Below are 17,505 nucleotides of genomic sequence, written 5' to 3' on the forward strand. Positions count from 1 at the left end.
TAGATGACTAACCATTCTTCTTATATTCTTATACACGATGAATTAGTTACATCGTTCAATTTTTTAATGATCTTATCAAGCTTATTGAGCCAACTCGAGTATTTATCAAGTCGAGCCAAGCTGAGGTTTTGAGCTCGTTATGTTAATGAGTTAAGTCGACCAAGCTCATTAACTAATGAATATTTTCAAGTTGAGTCTCGTTCACCTTCGATCAGTGCTTGGTTCGGGATCACCTATGTGTCGCCTCTAGCGAGTTGTGTACCCACTCGCCCACACGGCTCGAGCTACCCCCGCCTGATGGCTCACATAGTGCGCAGCAGCCCATTTTAAAAAGATGCAGTGGTGGGTTGACATGGGAATCTCAAAAGAAAAGCTAGCTGACACGGAAGGACTCACTGTTCGTCCATTTTCATTTTTGGTTTTTTTTCTAAACGGAGGTATCATCAATTAATTAAGAAGAAGGTGCTCAGTTTTTAGGAGAAAATCGAGCGAAAATCTACAACAATAGGGTCAAACCCACACCAAGAGTACACCCATAAGAGAACAACACCAAAAGATAATCCTGAACAATCAGTTATGTCTTCGTGACCAAAAATTGTTAATAGCGAAATTGAACAATGAAAACCTTTTTTTATATGTTATCGTGTTAAAATGGTAATATTTAAACAAGTTCTTGATTTTTAAAAATCTTTACGGGTCTAAAAAAGGTTCGCATGTACGAAAAAGGTTCGCGGGTACGCAAAAAGGTTCATTGGTTCAAAAGTTGTTCTCAGATTAAAAATACACGTATGAAAAAAGGTTCATGGGTATGAAAAAGTATCGTCGGTCCAAAAATATGTTCACCGGTTCAAAAGTTGTTCTCGGATTAAAAACACAGTTATGCCAAAAAGGTTCGCTGGTACGAAAAAATGGTTCATGGGTACGAAAAATGGTTCGCAGGTCCAAAAAATGTTCAAGGGTTCAAAATATTCGCGCATTCAAAATATCTCCATAGTTCTTCACAGTGATTTAAAAAAGTTCATCGTTCAAAAAATTGTTCAGGAGAAAATTGTTTGCTAGTTTTAAATAGTATTTTAAAAATTGTTCGCTAGTTTAAAAAAATATTCAAAAGGAAATTGTTCGTGAGTTTTAAAAAGTATTTTCAAAATTGTTCACGAGTTTAAAAGATTGTTCACCAGGAAATTTTTCGCGAGTTTTAAAAGTATTTTCAAAATTGTTCACTAGTTTAAAAATTGTTCACGAGGAAATTGTTCGCGAGTTTTAAAAAGTATTTTAAAAATTGTTCACGAGGAAATTGTTCATGATTTCAACGAAGGGTTCAAATTAAAAAAATCACTTGGTAAATATCCTTCAAATTTTAGAAAAATATTTAAGGCTTGTGCTTCCATAGACCTCTAGGCTCACAATTACATAAATGTACCGAAGGGGTATCATGGTCATCCACCGGAGAGTGCAGTTAGGGTTTGGGTAGCCCGCCGAAACTCATATCCAGACCTATGTATTTCTATAAGGGGTATACTATGTATGTACATATCGGTGTTTTGGACCCACATCTCAGATCTCAATAGGCATTGGCACGTCGTCGTTCACCATTGTCATGTCCAAACGATTGCAGCTTCGATTAGGGAGGCCATCTCCGGTTGTGCCCAGCTCCGGTGGGTACTTTGCCCTCCCTGCACGGGAATGATTCCTCCCGCCTCTGCCTACCGATCGAAGGAATCCCACATCCTTGTTTCGTACATAGGGTTTTGATCCCTCCATCTCCACATATTGATCCAAGGGCAGTTGGCACCGCCATTTTCACGTACCCCCCAAATCGAGATCAGCTCCTAGTAGCCACCGGTTACGGCGGCCATCTCCGATCATGCCTTGATCTGGTGGATACTTGGTCGTTCCCGTACGACAAGGATGGCAACCACTGTTGGAATCCTCCTGCCTCCGCATGTTGATCGAAGGGATCTCATGGCCCCTTTCATGCCTAGGGTTTTGATCCCTTCGTCTCCCACACTTGATCCAAGGGCATTCCCGGATAGCCACCTACGCGAAGAAGGTGAGCCTCACACTGTCCTTGCCTCTATTATGCCATAGCGTTTTTCAGATGTGTTATTGCATGTCTGCTTATGTGTTTGAATTGGTAGTTCAATTTTTTATCTAGTATTGGGATGTTGTTCTTCATCTGCAATACACAATGAATTCTAAGTTGGGTTTATGTTAAAGCATGAACAGATGGTCGTATACAGTTGTGTTGATTAGGCCAGTGATGTTGCTTTGATTTGTTTGGATAGATGGATGACTCTATGTCTACATGTATTAGCCGTGACAAAGCATCTGTGGTCGATTATGAGCTCCTTGGATTGGAGGATGTAGATATGTTGTCCTTAGAATGTGAATTTGGATGTAACTTTTCGCATAGATACATTTTCATATATTGAACTTTTTTTCGAGTTTGTATGCAAAAGATATTCGCGGTTTACTGATACATGACACAATTGTGCAAAACAAACGAAATTTCATGTTTGTTAATTTCTCTTGCAACTAGATGACATAACCCATGAATAACTCGAAGGATTTTATTTTTGAAATTTTATTTATCAATTTCTTTTATTTTGTGAAAACTAGAAAGGCGATCCACGGGGTGGGTAGAATTTTGGTACCCCTTAGCAGTGGCGCACCACTGGGACCATATTTCCATCATTTTCAAAAATTGCAGATTTACCAGCATGCACTGCTGTCTCACATAGCAGTGGCGCACCACAGGCGGGTGTACCAAGCAAAAAGTTAGTAGTGGCACACTATTGGTCAGGTGCGCCACTGCTAACATGCCTACCAGTGGAGCACCACTTTTTGGTTGCCACTGCTATATAGCAGGTGCGCCACTGCTAGCAATCCTACGACTAGGTCTTTTTCTAGTAGTGCTCGCAGCTGCAACTCGATTGGGTCGGTGTCGTCGACGAACCGGGCAAACTTTTCCGGCAGACGCTTGATGGTGAGTGACATGGGTTACTCGTCGATGCGGAGGATGAACTTGAAGGAGCTTGCCTCTTGTGAAGATGACGACCGCGGCCTCGACTGCCTCGCCGGCTAGCTGGATCGGCCATGGATTCTCTCGTGGGTTGTGTGTTTCTGTGAGGGGGGGGGGGCGCCCATCTTTATATACGCCGGAGGCAGCCGAAGGGCGCAATATGCGTGGCATCGCCATAACTTTTTTGGCAGAGGTGAGCAGCGATCGCTCGACATAAGAAGCATTACCATTAACGTGGCGTAGACTACCGAAACAATATCTTGTTGCCAGAACTGACACGTGTGAGAAGATTCATCAACACATATCGCGTGGGAAAAACGAGCGGACACTCGAGGAGACCGTGCAGCGTCCTTCTCCACGGACAGCTCACTATACGCCAGCATTTTTCGACCGAGCACGATGGGCAAACAGTCGCCCCGTTGAAGATGGCTAAGACGGAACGTGCCCAGGCAATAATTAGAAATTGAGAAATAATAAAATACCCCGTTTAGAACAGGAACAACCCAGGGCGTTGCCACCGGCGCCGCCGTCTGCCGGTCACCGCTGCACCTCCCCGCAGATCGCTGCACCCCAGCCGCTCCCTGCTCTTCCACCAGCGCCGCCAGCGAGCTGCTCCGTTTGCGCCGCCGGCGATTTAGGCCTGGACAATTTGAACCGGACGAGACGAACCAGAGGAACCAAATCGGTCGCTCGTTTCGCTCCCCTTGGCGGCGACGTGCAGAGGCGGCGGAGGTGACCACATCCCGTCGAGCGCCGGGCCGATCTTCCCTCCTCGCGGTATCTTCTCCGCGCCGCCGTCCGTCCGACCGTTCCGCAAGCCCGCGCTTCAGCGGGGATGCAGAGGCCGGGAGATTTCAAGCTTCCCCCCTTCTTCAACTACCCGCCCTACTTCACGTAATCCCTCCCCTATCTCTGCCCCCACGCCGTTTTTATCTTCTAACTCTGCACCAAAGAAGGAGAAGCCTGTATTTTCTTACAGCGGTAGTACCAAATGGCAGCTTGAACACATGCTTGCATGATTTCCGGTTCTTCAGTGTGTATAGGAGTAGGGGTATTGGATGGTTGCTAAGCAATTGTTACATTCTTATTAAACAGTGCTTGGTGGAAGCTTGGGCAGAAACTTCTGCTCAAGTACTATGTTGATAATGAAATTACTTTTTGGGCGAGTTACTATGTTTGGCGCTGATCTTAGTTTGGAAAAAAAGTATACAGTTAAGTAATCGTGATTCTTCATTAGTATCATGCCCTTGTGCAAGAATTAAACTTGTTATTCGTATTTCGGGTGTATCAAATAATCACATGATTACATTCTTCACTTACAAAATATCATTAACCACCGTGTGTTCTGCATTTTGCAGTCTATGAAAGCATTATATACTTTATTGACAACCTACCTCAGAATAAAACAAGGAATACTTTCTTCAGATTTTAGAGAAGTTCTGAATATGTATGCAGGATTTGTGCATCAGGATCTTTAATAAAATTGTCTTTGTAAGCTTAAGCACTTGTTTCTTCAAAATCTACCTTTTGTCAAAACTCACACGTCTCTCTTATGAAATCTCTACTTCATAGCATCCCCAAAATTGTAATACGGTACTTAGTTCCGAGTGTGTAAGCCTCTCTCTTTTGATATGTGGTGCATTTTTCTTGCATGTTCCAACATATGTTTGTAGCAGTTGAAGCATTTTTCTTTGCTTTACTAGTACTTACATTTGCTTGAGTTACTACATAAGTGAACTTTTGGCTATCTTATCTTAAATCCAGCTGTGAAAAACCTTTGTTAACACTTATTTTGACCCTATATTATAATATTTGTATATACGGACTGATAATAATAGCATGAATTTACTTGCATGCAGTTTGCAGCCTGTGAGGGAAACACGTGAAAAGCAAGTGCAGCTATGGAAAGATCTGATACTTGATTACTGTAAAAGTCATAAGATGTATATAATCTCCTTGGAAGAAGATTTTCCGTTGTTCTCCAATCCAAATATTGAGAGTAAGTTGTATTCATCTGGACCTTGTTTTTTTTACCATGAAACCATAGGGGAGTCCCCTAGGGTATAATTTTCTATTAAATTAGATTAGAAAAATACATTGGTGAGAGGATTACAAGGGCTGTACAATGACGGAAAAAAGAGGGAGGACAGCAGAAGTTAATCTAAAGACATCTAGAAATTCTCAATCCATTCTGCAAGACTTTCTTTGTATTTAGGTTTCACCCTTATAGGAAATCAGAACTAAGTCTTTCTTGGACACCACCCTCCAAGCTTGAAACGAGGGCCTTATCTTCTCAAAGATCAAGCCATCACGCTGCTTCGAAATACCTCATAGCACAAGTGGCAATTTCAAAAAATTGGACCTTGGAAGCTCCTTTTCGTTCGCTCAAACATATCATCCGATCCATGTGTGGAGTTCCATTGGATACCTAGCTTCTGCCAACATTTCACAACAAAATCACAATTGAAAAAAAGACGGTCCCAGGTTTCTCTATGTGCAGGCGGGCACATGCCCCAATTAATGCCAGAATCCAAAGTCGAATGCCTGCGCTCCATCATATCATGTGTGTTGAGTCTATCCACTAGGAAGAGCCACATGAATACCTTTTGTTTATGCAAACATCTACTTTTCCAAAGTTTTTTATAAATTGGGGAGACAGTCAGGCCTTCAAAGAGAAACTTATTGTACGCCGGGGGAGACCATCAACTAGAGAAAAAATTTAGTTCCACATTATTAGTTTAGAACTTTAGATAGAGTTTGAGTGGTTTATAAGGTAACCTTTTCTACTCACACCAAGTGAGTGGGAAGAGTAGAAGTTCATGTGCACTTCTCCACACCTCACACACGCTATATGAGGAGACGAGAGATAGAACCGATATAGAGTTCTCCTCTCCCTTCTAGGTTCCTTTTGCTGCACCACCCTCTAGGCTACCCACACTTCATCAAAGCCTTTTCTCCTCAAGATTTGCAAGATAGCAGCATGTTCAACAAGGTCAGACGTCTTTTCAAAATCTAGCTTCAAGACGATGTTACCATTTGGAGCAGATTTGCAGTGATGAAGATACTCGAAAGACCACGCCAGACAGTCTTGAATGGTACGACCTTTAAGAAAGCCGTATTGGTTTCATGCACTACCTGAAATTTTTTCTTCTGAAGTCTGTCCGTGAGCATTTTGGTGAGAAGCTTTAAGCATGAATTCAACAGAGAAATAGGACGTATGGTAATTTGGTGTCTCTGGCGAAGCCTTCTTGGGTATCAATGCAATAATAAAATCATTTATACTTTGAAGAGTTACAGATCCTTCCTGAAAATCTTTACAGAGTTTGTAAAAATCGTTTTGATTATATTCCAGCAATTCTTTAGGAATTGGCCGTTAAAGCCATCCGGAGCCTGGACCTGATCAATCTCATCTGAAGTGTAGTTAACTGAAAGCTTGTGCATGTCCTGGACCCTTTGAATAGTTTCAAGAACCTCTTCTGGCATAACGTAGCTGTAGTAACTCCCAGCCGATCTCTAAAAGCTGTCCAGAAAACTGCTGCTTTCTCTTGATATCTGTTACCTCAGTGCCATCTGACAAGGTCAAGCTCGCAATGTTATTCTGCCGTCGAACTATAGCCATTGAGTGAAAAAAGAGGTGTTTCCGTCCCCAAGCTTTGCCCATCTAATCGTGCAATGACTTCCCTGAGCAAGTCTTTGCAAGTTAGCAGATGGCAAATCCTGTTTTAAAATATGTTTCTAAAATTCCATTCAGTGAGTGTAACTGCCTTTGCTCTTCGTAGTCATCAAGCATGAGTATCACTGCATTACAATTTGCAATCAGAACATCCCATTCCAACATTTTAAGGCCTTCCTCAACAACTTGAGCTTAGCAGAGATTTTCTTATCCCATGACAAGGGCTAGCCCAAATATTAGCTACTAGTACTTCATAAAACCCAGGTTGGCGGATCCAATAATTTTCAAAACGAAAATGGCAGCTTTAGGGATTTTTGAAACAATCTTAACAACACAGGGCAGGTGATGAGATACAGGTCTCGCGAGAGGGTAAACTTGGGTGTTAGGGAAAGTAAGAGTCCATTCTGTGGTCGTGAAGTACCATTCTAGCTGCTCTAAAAGTGGAATAGACTGCATGTTGTTCCAGCCTTCCAGGTATAGGCTTGACCCTTCATTTAGCTCTACTAAACCAAAATGGCTAATGACTTCGTTAAAGGTGAACATGTCATTGAAATTGGCACTATCTCTATTTCGATTATCAGCTGATAGATAGAAGTTGAAGTCACCGAGTAAGAGCCAGTGAGCGTTCACATGTATAACAAGATTAGAGAAACACATGGAACCATACTGTCTGAACCTTGTTTTGACTATCACTCTTCTGCAATTCAGCAAAACATGTCTTCTTAGCTTATCGTTGTACTGTCTGGTATGTTGTAAATTATAGAATATAGTGATCTGGTATGATGGTAATGTGTTTGAAATGCCTTCCATGGAGGCTTGTGAGCATGATGTACTATTTATACATGAAAATTTATTTACTCCACTAGTTTACTATGTATTTGGATATTTCCTTTGGCGCTGCGCTGATCATACATGCGTTACATTATTCAGGGTCTCTAAGCTATGAAGCAAAGGAAGTGTTCCTTGCAGCTCTTGTTAGTGAAGGTTTATTCTGCACAACATTGAATCTTTCAATATTGATGCAAGCTCCATTTAGTTTTGTGTTGTGCATCTACTTAATCCAAGTTCAAACTGCAGGGCGTGCTGAATGGATTGACAAAAGTCACAAGAAGTGTCTCATTCTTTGGCTGCGGATTCAAGATTGGGCCAACTACATATTAGACTTTGTAGGACTTATATGTTACTTGGCATGTTTCCTCCACAGCTATCAGTTTACCAACGAATAGTGGCAGTGACTTAATCATGCCATATTATTTTTCTTCATGTTGTGCTTGTAGGTGAGGGAAAATGGGTTGGAAGTAACAACAATTGAAGATATACGATCTGGAATTGAAACACATGGAACCGGTAAGTATACCAAACTTCAATGTGGTGAGATTAGATTTACCATGTCCAATTTGCGTGACACTAGATGTATTTTCTTGCTTCAGAGCAATTTGCGGTCAAAACAACACATTTTTTCGATAAAGGGAGTATTTATTTTCATGTTTACCCAAATTGTATGTGCCTTTGGCATTATAGCCACCATAAGCTTCACGAGGAGTCAGTCTTTTTTTTGTTTCTTGTTTCCGTAATTGGTTAGTTTTGATAATAATCTATTGGAATCATGCAGTTAGAGTATTCCTTTTAGTCCAGCTGTTCTATAAAGGCCATGATCATCTTCGATATCTACTTTCAGTAAACCAACAATGCTCCAAAAGTCCTGTTCCTTACTTCTATAGTGCCACGACACTATCATAGTAAAAAGCTGTACTGTGGCTAGTTTGGTTCGGATCCTCTTCATGACTATGCCCTCCAGAGTTTAGGCAGTGGTATAAATCGGTGGCCGTCAGTAATACATAGCCATGTCCAGTATATCATAGTAAAAAGCTGTACTGTGGCTAGTTTGGTTCGGATCATTTTATCCTGTGGCATCTGTTGCAGAACTTGCGGGAATCGATCGTGGTGTCCTCATCCGAGCTTTGAAGCTGCTGGAACAAAAGGGAAAGGCAACTATCTTCAAGGGGACTTCAGCGGATGATGAAGGCGTCAAATTTTCGGCTTAAAAAACATTGTGCAACCCCAACGAACAGAGAATTAATCTTGATCGGTGTCCTTGAACTCTATGCGTCCCTTTTTACCCGAGTATTTGTTGGCATATTTCTCAGTATATTAGGGCTTGTTTGAAATGGAGGGAATTCAAAAATAGCTACAATGGTTTCATTTGTGGAAGAAAGGAATAAACTCCTGGAAATTCATTATAATTTCCTGCAGATTGCGGTTAGATTCTTGTGACTAGCACATAAACACCTCTGTTGAACCGTTTCTCCCTTCACATGTAACACGAGAAGCAAGCTGTAGCTAGCATAGTAATTAGCACAGGGTAGTTAGCTTTCTTGTGTTGTGCTCTATCACTATCAGGTTTCAGGCTATCAGCCACTCAGACAAGAGCTGTCTTCCACTCATGTCTACTTGGCTTGCAGCAATTCAACAATTGGATTCTCTCAAACGTTCACTGACATGTAGGCCATAAGGAATCAATCAGTCGGCAGGGGCTCCCACCAGAATCTGTAGATTCTTTATTTCTTGCGATTACGAGGAGGAAACGCGGCAGTCTTTCCGTCCGTTTCAGTCGACCTCACTTGCCAGATATACATGCACATATCTACATATCTATCACCATCCATTAATATATTGTTGTTCCATTCAGAGAAGAAAATAAGGAAGAATATATTTCCGTTTCATGAGCAGCCAGCCACTGATAAGAGAGGGTATCGGTGTAGTGGATGGGGGCATTTGATTTTGATACTACTATCTGCTTTCACTGCCTTTGCCCATCGACCATGGCACCAATAAAGTAAGCAGGTCCCAGGGAACGATGATTCGATGAAGACGAATAAATAAAACCAGCACGCTAACCCGCAGCAAGCAAGCTGCAACTAGCATCAAGATAGACAGCAAAGGGGAGAGGCTCATTTACATATATAGCCCTGCTCCTACCCTTTTCCCTGGTTCCATTATTGGTTCTTGTGAAGGGCGGAGAAACAGAAGCAGAGAGCAAAGAGGACATCAGTCCTTCAATCAGTGAGGTTTGTTCTGTTTCGATTCCCCTCCCGATTGTTTATAGATGCAGGTTTGATGATCTCTTTGTTCTGGTTCTTGGAAAAACAGGAGGACAAGCAAGTGTATGCATGATGGCGTCTAAGAGGATACAGAAGGAGCTCAAGGACCTGCAGAAGGATCCCCCTACCTCATGTAGCGCAGGTCTTGTTCTTCTCTTGCTTGCTCCTTTTGGTGTGTGGATTCTGGGGTTCTAGGACATGCCCTTGGTTGTGCAAGGGTTTGATTTTGTGCACATGCTTCTGAATGATCTGTTGTGCACATGCTTGCGTCTTCACATAGGACTGTACCCTTGGAAAAATGCTCTGCTTAGCAGTTATTTGGAGTAACGCTGTATGCCCTGCTTCCCCAGAAAAGGGAAAGGAGACTAGGTGCGATGTATGTTTGGAGTTCATGATGAAGTCTAAGCATGAACTTGGACTTGGATCCTCGGTAGTATTAACTGGCACATCAGCACAATCTGTCCAACGCGCATATGATCCATTCGTGCAATCAGTAATGACTAATGAACGTCACAGTGATTGACGCATGAGGTTTACCCTGAGGCAGTGTAACAAACGACGATTGTCTATTCATTCTGGATAGCGGGAGTCTTGTTAACACAATCAGAACACAGAAATCCCTGGCTGGATGTGGGGGATTTGGTGGGGTTTAGTTCCAAGCCAGCCTTAACATAAACAGCAAGCACCACCAGATATTGTTTCATGGTTAGTGGAAAGGCAGAGGTTGCGAGAGTAGTCTTCTCACTTGTGGCTGCCTCGCGACAGTGTGGATTCTGCGGTTTCGACGCATGTGTCAACCATGTTGTAACTCGGCCGATTGGTCTTCTCTTCTATGAAACCGATACATCTTCCATGACGTATCCTTAAAGAAGATATTGCATCATGCAATTCGTATTTCAAAATTGTTAGAAGTAACTGAATACATAAAGATGGTTCTCTAACTACGCTTCAGTTATATGAGTTGCATAAAAACAGATGTTCTATGCAACTTAAGGCATCATTTAACACTATGATGCAGAATAATGAAATTGATCTCTCCTTGCAATTTAGCTAACTATTGATATTTTGTTTTGTTATCGATGTTCCATGGCATATGTTACATAGCTATATCCATGCTAGTTTTCATGGTTTCTCACTGTCAGAAAATACTAGATCTTTTAATTGGGATCAGAGGCATTCCTTTTCTTATTCATCTTTACAAACTGATATGGACAAAATATTGGAACGAATTACTCAAGCTGTTACTTCTAGATATATTGTATAGATTTATATATTTTGCATTTTACCATCAGCCTTCAGAGTGTACATGTAGCATACAATTTCGTGCAATGTAATATTCACCACACTGTTCCGTTGGTGTGCAAAGAACAACATTGTTATGTTGGAAACAATGTAGCTAAGTGTTCCAAAATACTCCTAAACTTGCAGACATATCACTTTGGTCCAACGCTCCCTGAACTTGAGAAGTGTGCATTTTATTACTGTGTCAATCAAGGTGCTAACTGCATTTTAATAGAAAATATAAAACTAAACATTATGTGGAAACTTGGGTTTCTTTAACCCAAAATTTGAGTTCAGAAATGCACCATGCACATTACTGTAATAGTCCTCAATCAGTTCATAAAATAGTTTTGTTTCTGTGGTTTCAAAGCAAATATGTGTCTGCATAATTTGGTATATTTTACATTACTATATTTTATTTCAGATATAAACGTAAAATGTGTTATGCCAAATTATCTTGCATTACTGTGCAGAACTTTCATAGATATATCGGTCATATCACCAATTATTTTCTCATAGTTGACTGAGCAATGATTTTATTGGATGGTGTGTAAATATGAATCTATAGAGCTTGGACGTGGACAAAAAACTACAACTCCTGCTGCTTTATTCGATGTGTCATGGTATCACACTGTCAAAGAGTTATAAAATAATATAAATAGTAATTGATGTTGAACTTTGTAGTAGTTAAAAGGCAAAGCAAAGGATTGTGGACCAGTCTTGAAATACTATTGACCAATGTGATCTGTGGCTGTGGGTAACATATTATTTTTTGATGGCACATATATTTTGGATGGATCCAAGATCAAAGTGTATAAATTTATATTGTCATACAGACATTGTAGTAATAGCCGACATAATTACAGAATTATAAAAAAAATGTTACAAATCTAATGATTATTTTCATCTATTAAGTCATAGTTACAAAAGTTTGAATCCACACGTACTAATATGCCGTATATTTCAGAACAAGGTAGTATGTTATGTTTTCCTTTTTTCTTTTAGATTAGTGTGAGAATTTCAGACTATTAGTTAACACATAGATCATGACTTCACTGTAATGGACGTATGCATAAAGGGACCAAATAAACTGGAACTAATGTACAATCTTATCTAACATGGCATATACATGGAGGAAAAAGGAATCAACAGTTTCAACACAAAATATTCTACTTGCAATGTGTATATTTGTATGAAATGTAATGCATACATAGACTGTCATATGAAATCCAAGTGATACATAATCTAGAAGTATGGTTTAAGAATTTCTTGCTAATCAGTCCACATATTAGGTGGGGTTTCCACCGAGTCAATAATTCATTAATTAAGTGAAGATAAGGTGACATAAGACAATCATTTGCCTGAGCAAGGCATTCAGGATTGCTGATTAGTGTTCGAACTTGACCTTATTTTACTGTTGAGTGTCTCCTTTTCCCCTTTTTAGTCCATTCGATTGACCTTGTTTGAGTACTTGTATTTGTCTAGTTCATTTCTTGTTAAAGATGTATAATGGCTAAAGCTAGACCCCATGTCTATCAGATACGATGGTTCTAATGCAAATGATTGTAATTGAAATTTAGTTCACACGATATACATGTTTTGATGATGATATGATACTATTAAACAGGTCCTGTGGGTGAAGATATGTTCCATTGGCAGGCAACAATAATGGGTCCATCTGACAGCCCATATGCTGGTGGAGTTTTCCTAGTTACTATCCACTTCCCTCCTGATTATCCTTTCAAACCACCAAAGGTACTTGGCAATCACCTAATGGTTGATTGGTTATCTGCATTTCCTTTGTTCCATTTATTATTTTGAATTTGTGTCCCATATGCCTCAGGACATTCCACAGTTCACATCTAAGAATGGAACTCTGGCATATGTGGTTCATATCAGATCATATGATCATACCTGTTCGTGTTGGATAACACGCGGTCTCATTTAGTTCGGTTTGGTTCATCTTTTCGGCTCTCTGTTATATTCTGTTTGAAAATCTTAAATGGGTTCCAGATGTGCGACAGCTATAGAAGTTCATGCTAATAACTAGTCTGCGGTACCTTAACCGTCAGGTGTCATGCCACTAAGACACTTGCTGAAGACTGAGAACCTTTCATGTGAACTGGTTTGGGATTTGTAAATTTGTATATTTTACTAGTTAAGGTGGAGGTTGTGTCGGTGTTTTGGTAAGCAATGGTTTCAGTTAGATTGTTACATCCAGTTAGCCAACTGCCCCTATAAGTCTTCATAGTGCACTTGGTGCGGTATCTGCAATGCTACTTCAGTTGTGTCTGCAGTACTTGTATGGCCACATCAATCCCCTGAGATCATCTGCTTATTCTGATGGAACACATATAACTAACAAAATTTTCTTAGAAGCTCTACAGTCTCTGGCTATCTTAGGCAAGGTTGAAAGTTTCAGTCTGGAAGTGCATTTGCCACACTTAATATCCATAGCTTTACAAAAAGAACACATTGGGCAGTATGTGACCTCTCTCTTTAACCTGCAATTTGCAGGTAGCGTTTCGTACCAAGGTGTTCCACCCAAACGTGAACAGCAACGGGAGCATTTGCCTGGATATCTTGAAGGACCAATGGAGCCCTGCTCTGACTATCTCCAAGGTCTGCTATTCCGACTTAATAAACCCTGTTTATTCTCCGGCTGCTTTGGACCTCGACGGCAAGGGCTGAAGGAACTCATCATATGCACTCTTGTGGGATTACAGGTGTTGCTGTCCATCTGCTCCCTGCTGTGTGACCCAAACCCCGACGACCCCCTGGTTCCCGAGATCGCCCACATGTACAAGACGGACCGGCACAAGTACGAGAGCACCGCCAGGACCTGGACGCAGAGGTACGCCATGTGATGTGAGACGGCGGACGGATCGCCGGAGTCGATCTTGTAAACATTCTGTCTATGTGCTATGTGTTGTATGGATGATCAAACAGGCTCTGCAGTTGCTCAATTGCTGTCACTTGGAACGAACATCGAACCGGTGCTAGATAATTTGGATTCAGACAATGTTGCCACCTACTCTACCAGCATGTCAGTGCTTGCAATGCAGTCGTTCACTGAACCCTTGTTTAGGAACCTTGAGTTGCTTAGCTGTTACGTGCTTTGGAAGGGACCGTTTGTTTACCAACTACCGCGCACCCGTACCGTACTAGTCTGATGATGCACGAGGGTTCTCAGCTCATCTGGCGTTAAAATAATCGATTCGATTACTGTGTACAGTATGTACTAGTATAGTAGTAAAAGGAAGCATAGTTCGAATTTCAAAGTTTTGTTGGGTTCAAGAAATTAGCATGGCTCACTTCTTTTCGCGGCTTCTCCGAGAAATTACCCTCTTCCGAGCTTCCTGGGGAAGCCACCCTCAAAATTTAGGAAGGCTTTCGAAATGGTTTAGCCTAGACTAGTCTAAAAACCTCCCTAAATTTTGGGGATGGCTTCTCCAAGAAGCTGGGGGAGGGCAGCTTCTCGGAGAAGCCGCCAAAAGAACTGAGCCTAAGTCATCATGAGTTTTTTCTTTCAGGTGACAAAAATATGAGAATTTGGACTCGTATGCTCTCTTTATTTGCAATACAATTTGAACATATTTAAAAATATTAAAATATTCTCAAGAAAAATGCATACATCACCACATCTAGGTGCTTACGTAGTCGTTACGAGGAAAAAAACAAACTTTCAGGTGGCATGTGTAAAGAAGACAAAATTCAATACGTTACTAAAATGTTGTTGCGAGGTTTTTTTTTTTACAGGGCCACAAAAATGATTTTTTTTACCAAACTTAAAGTGAGCACACAAAATGTGGAGATATACGGACCAAAAATTCCAATTTCTAGCATTTTCAAAGGTTCCTTTAATTTATAGGATAGGAAAAGCATAGGAATAGGAGAAACATAGGATTAGAATATCATGCATACTTGAATCATATGGGAAGATGAAGTTTGTTTGATTGTAGCAAAGAAAAAAATTCAAGAGGTATGATCTAATGTTTTTCTTTTCTATAAGATTTTGTACTACAAGATTCTTATAGAATTAGTTTCTATAGAATGTGTTTCTACGAATCAAACAACGTGTGTAGCAATTATTTCTATAAGATCCAAATCTTATAAAGGGCCCTCAGTTAGTTCTATTCTATTTCTAAATCAAGTGCATGAATTTATCTAGATTCATAGGTGTGTACATTAAAATACATATAAAAATACACAAATCTACGACAGTTAATTTGGTACGGAGGAGGAAGTACTACTTCCATAGCGAAACTTGGTGGCGAGAACCCACGGGACCGAACAATAATTTGCCGTATTTGGCGAGTTTTCTTTCCACTCCCTTTGTGACGAAAGTTTGACTTGAACATGTTTGTACTAGTGCTACAGTGTCCGTGTGCTTTTGGCCATGACCACACACACAGTGAGATTGGATGGTCATACATTGATCTGGCCCGATCGAGCCGGCGAACCCTACTCAACTTTTGGCGTCGGACTTTGAGAAGGCAGGGAGAGCGAGAGGTGCAGGTCGCGGCAGCCTTGTGCCTGGGCAATAATGCCGGCGGCACAGGGGCTGTTGGTTGTTGCGGCGTCCCAAAAATGAGCCCCGGCCCCGTAATCATGCGCCGCTCACGTGCCGCCTCTGCAGCTTTCGCACCACCGTCGCTGCCTCTGTGGCGGAGCGGTGGCCGTGGCTCGTAGTAGGGAATCCGGCGACCGGCGGGGATCGTGCCTCTACTTTCTTGTATTTTCCGGGCATGCGTGGCCGGTGCTGCTCTGGGATAACAGCAGCGGCGTGCGTCTCTGGAGCATGTATGGAGACGGGGCGGCTATCCCGGCGCCGATCGCGCCGCCCGAGAACGGCCAAGGTGCAGCAGACGGCACGGTGGAGCTGGAAGCAGCACCACTACTCCGTGAAACCATGGCCATGCACGCCAGGACGCACCGCAAGGCTCCAACCCGATGCGCCTCTCTTTTTCCCCACCACCCCACAGCGGCAGCGCGTGATGGTCTCGTGTCCCGAGCGCCAGCAGCGGCATTTGGGCGATGGGTCGAGACGGCCGGCCATAAACTGCTACCGGCCATGTATTCCGGTTTGACATGGCACGGTTTCCCATGCGCGGTCTCTGGAGTATCTGCTGCATCTGCATGCTATCTCTTCCGTGCCGCTGCGCTGCGGCGAGCACGCTGGGCCAATGCCCGCCTCTCTGTCGCCGAGCTTCTTTTCCAAGGTGCAGTCCATACCGCCCATTCATGGCCCGGACCAAGATAACGGAAAGTGCTCATCACGGAATGACAGACACTAGTACGCGTCAAAAAGCTGCAGGTTGTCCACGTCAGGTCTAAGACTAGTCACAATACTAGGAAGTATCATACACTAGTATTATGCACATGATATTAGTTTATGATGCTACTCCTACAATCATGATAGTATCATAAGATAGTAGTATCATAGTATTATTATATTTAATGTTTTGTAGAATCTCAATGCAAATGTGTGTACATGATGTGTTTGTCATTAAGTTTTCTAGTTTTACGTACTATGATACTGTATCATATCATGATACTCCCTCCGTCTCGGTTCACAGGGCTCACATGAATTTGCACCGTGACCAAGGTAGCATTTGATTGGACGCTAAAAATCTTCTCACCACTTGCCTCTCTCCAATCAGCTATCCTTGCTAATTAATAGGAATGCTAATAGACTTGCATGCACCGCATCCCCACATGAAAAATCATTGGGTTTTCCACCCTGCGTGCATGCACTGGTTGTTTCCTCCAGCTTAAAAAAGAGAAAGAGAAAGGAGAGAGTAATTAGAGGGAGGTACTACTTCTAATTAAATGCATGCAGGCCTTAGTGGGATGGTGTTATGGGACAAATGTTTTTTCAGATTAGGCCCTGTGAACCGGGACGGAGGGAGTAGTAGTACTACTCTCATCTCTCACCTCATTAATTGGTGTGCCACATTAGATCTTTGCCAACATGGCATGCATGATAGTACTTATGATACTTCCATTGTGGCTAGTCTAAGCATCTGAGGGCATTCAGCGGCATGACGTAACTGGACGAAAAATGACTATTTACGTCCACGCGATCGATAAATAGGTTTGCACCTTAGCTTAACGGTTCGACCTAAAATGTTTGGCCTGTCGCAGGGCGCAAACACAACCTAAATTTGCTCTGCTGCGCGAACGCAACGCGCGACCTCGTATGCGTAAGTGGCCCGGCACGTCCGGGATATCGGAAAACACCTTTGTTCCAAGGCCTAACCCAATCCAGGGGTGCCGTGGAAGAGCAACCGTCGGAATGGCAACCGCGACGATCGAGATGCCTTCCCAAGCGCAAAAAACTACCACCCTCTTCGATTTGTACGCCACCTTCTCAACTTCCTAACGCAGCTCAATAAAAGTCGTACGCCTGCGCAATCGGATCTCCC

General features: G+C 42.1%; 2 protein-coding genes across 2 annotated transcripts; both read left to right on the top strand.

The window, feature by feature from the left end:
• The first annotated feature begins 3,557 nt into the window (after nt 1–3,557).
• On the top strand, nt 3,558–8,938 carry LOC124681150 (vacuolar protein sorting-associated protein 25-like). The gene is made up of 6 exons (XM_047216098.1): nt 3,558–3,916; nt 4,882–5,021; nt 7,626–7,679; nt 7,773–7,861; nt 7,973–8,042; nt 8,619–8,938. Exons 1-6 carry the CDS (start codon nt 3,858–3,860, stop codon nt 8,738–8,740), a joined length of 534 nt encoding a protein of 177 aa, XP_047072054.1. The 5' UTR covers nt 3,558–3,857; the 3' UTR covers nt 8,741–8,938.
• A 531-nt stretch (nt 8,939–9,469) lies between these two features.
• LOC124681151 (ubiquitin-conjugating enzyme E2 5A) lies at nt 9,470–14,154 on the top strand. The gene is made up of 5 exons (XM_047216099.1): nt 9,470–9,763; nt 9,846–9,938; nt 12,705–12,832; nt 13,595–13,699; nt 13,804–14,154. The coding sequence occupies exons 2-5, from the start codon at nt 9,866–9,868 to the stop codon at nt 13,942–13,944; spliced, it is 447 nt and encodes a 148-aa protein (XP_047072055.1). The 5' UTR covers nt 9,470–9,763; nt 9,846–9,865; the 3' UTR covers nt 13,945–14,154.
• The last annotated feature ends 3,351 nt before the right edge of the window (nt 14,155–17,505 follow it).

The sequence above is a fragment of the Lolium rigidum genome, unplaced genomic scaffold (assembly GCF_022539505.1).
Source record: "Lolium rigidum isolate FL_2022 unplaced genomic scaffold, APGP_CSIRO_Lrig_0.1 contig_34438_1, whole genome shotgun sequence".
In the NCBI taxonomy this organism is placed as follows: Eukaryota; Viridiplantae; Streptophyta; class Magnoliopsida; order Poales; family Poaceae; genus Lolium; species Lolium rigidum.

Excerpts from the sequence above, each read along its gene's own strand:
- LOC124681150 (XM_047216098.1), top strand. The coding sequence starts at position 3,858 with ATGCAGAGGCCGGGAGATTTCAAGCTTCCCCCCTTCTTCAACTACCCG. Across the intron at positions 7,680-7,772 it reads TGCAGCTCTTGTTAGTGAAG|GGCGTGCTGAATGGATTGAC; the intron begins GTTTATTCTGCA and ends TTCAAACTGCAG. Across the intron at positions 7,862-7,972 it reads CCAACTACATATTAGACTTT|GTGAGGGAAAATGGGTTGGA; the intron begins GTAGGACTTATA and ends TTGTGCTTGTAG.
- LOC124681151 (XM_047216099.1), top strand. The coding sequence starts at position 9,866 with ATGATGGCGTCTAAGAGGATACAGAAGGAGCTCAAGGACCTGCAGAAG. Across the intron at positions 12,833-13,594 it reads ATCCTTTCAAACCACCAAAG|GTAGCGTTTCGTACCAAGGT; the intron begins GTACTTGGCAAT and ends TGCAATTTGCAG. Across the intron at positions 13,700-13,803 it reads CTGCTCTGACTATCTCCAAG|GTGTTGCTGTCCATCTGCTC; the intron begins GTCTGCTATTCC and ends GTGGGATTACAG.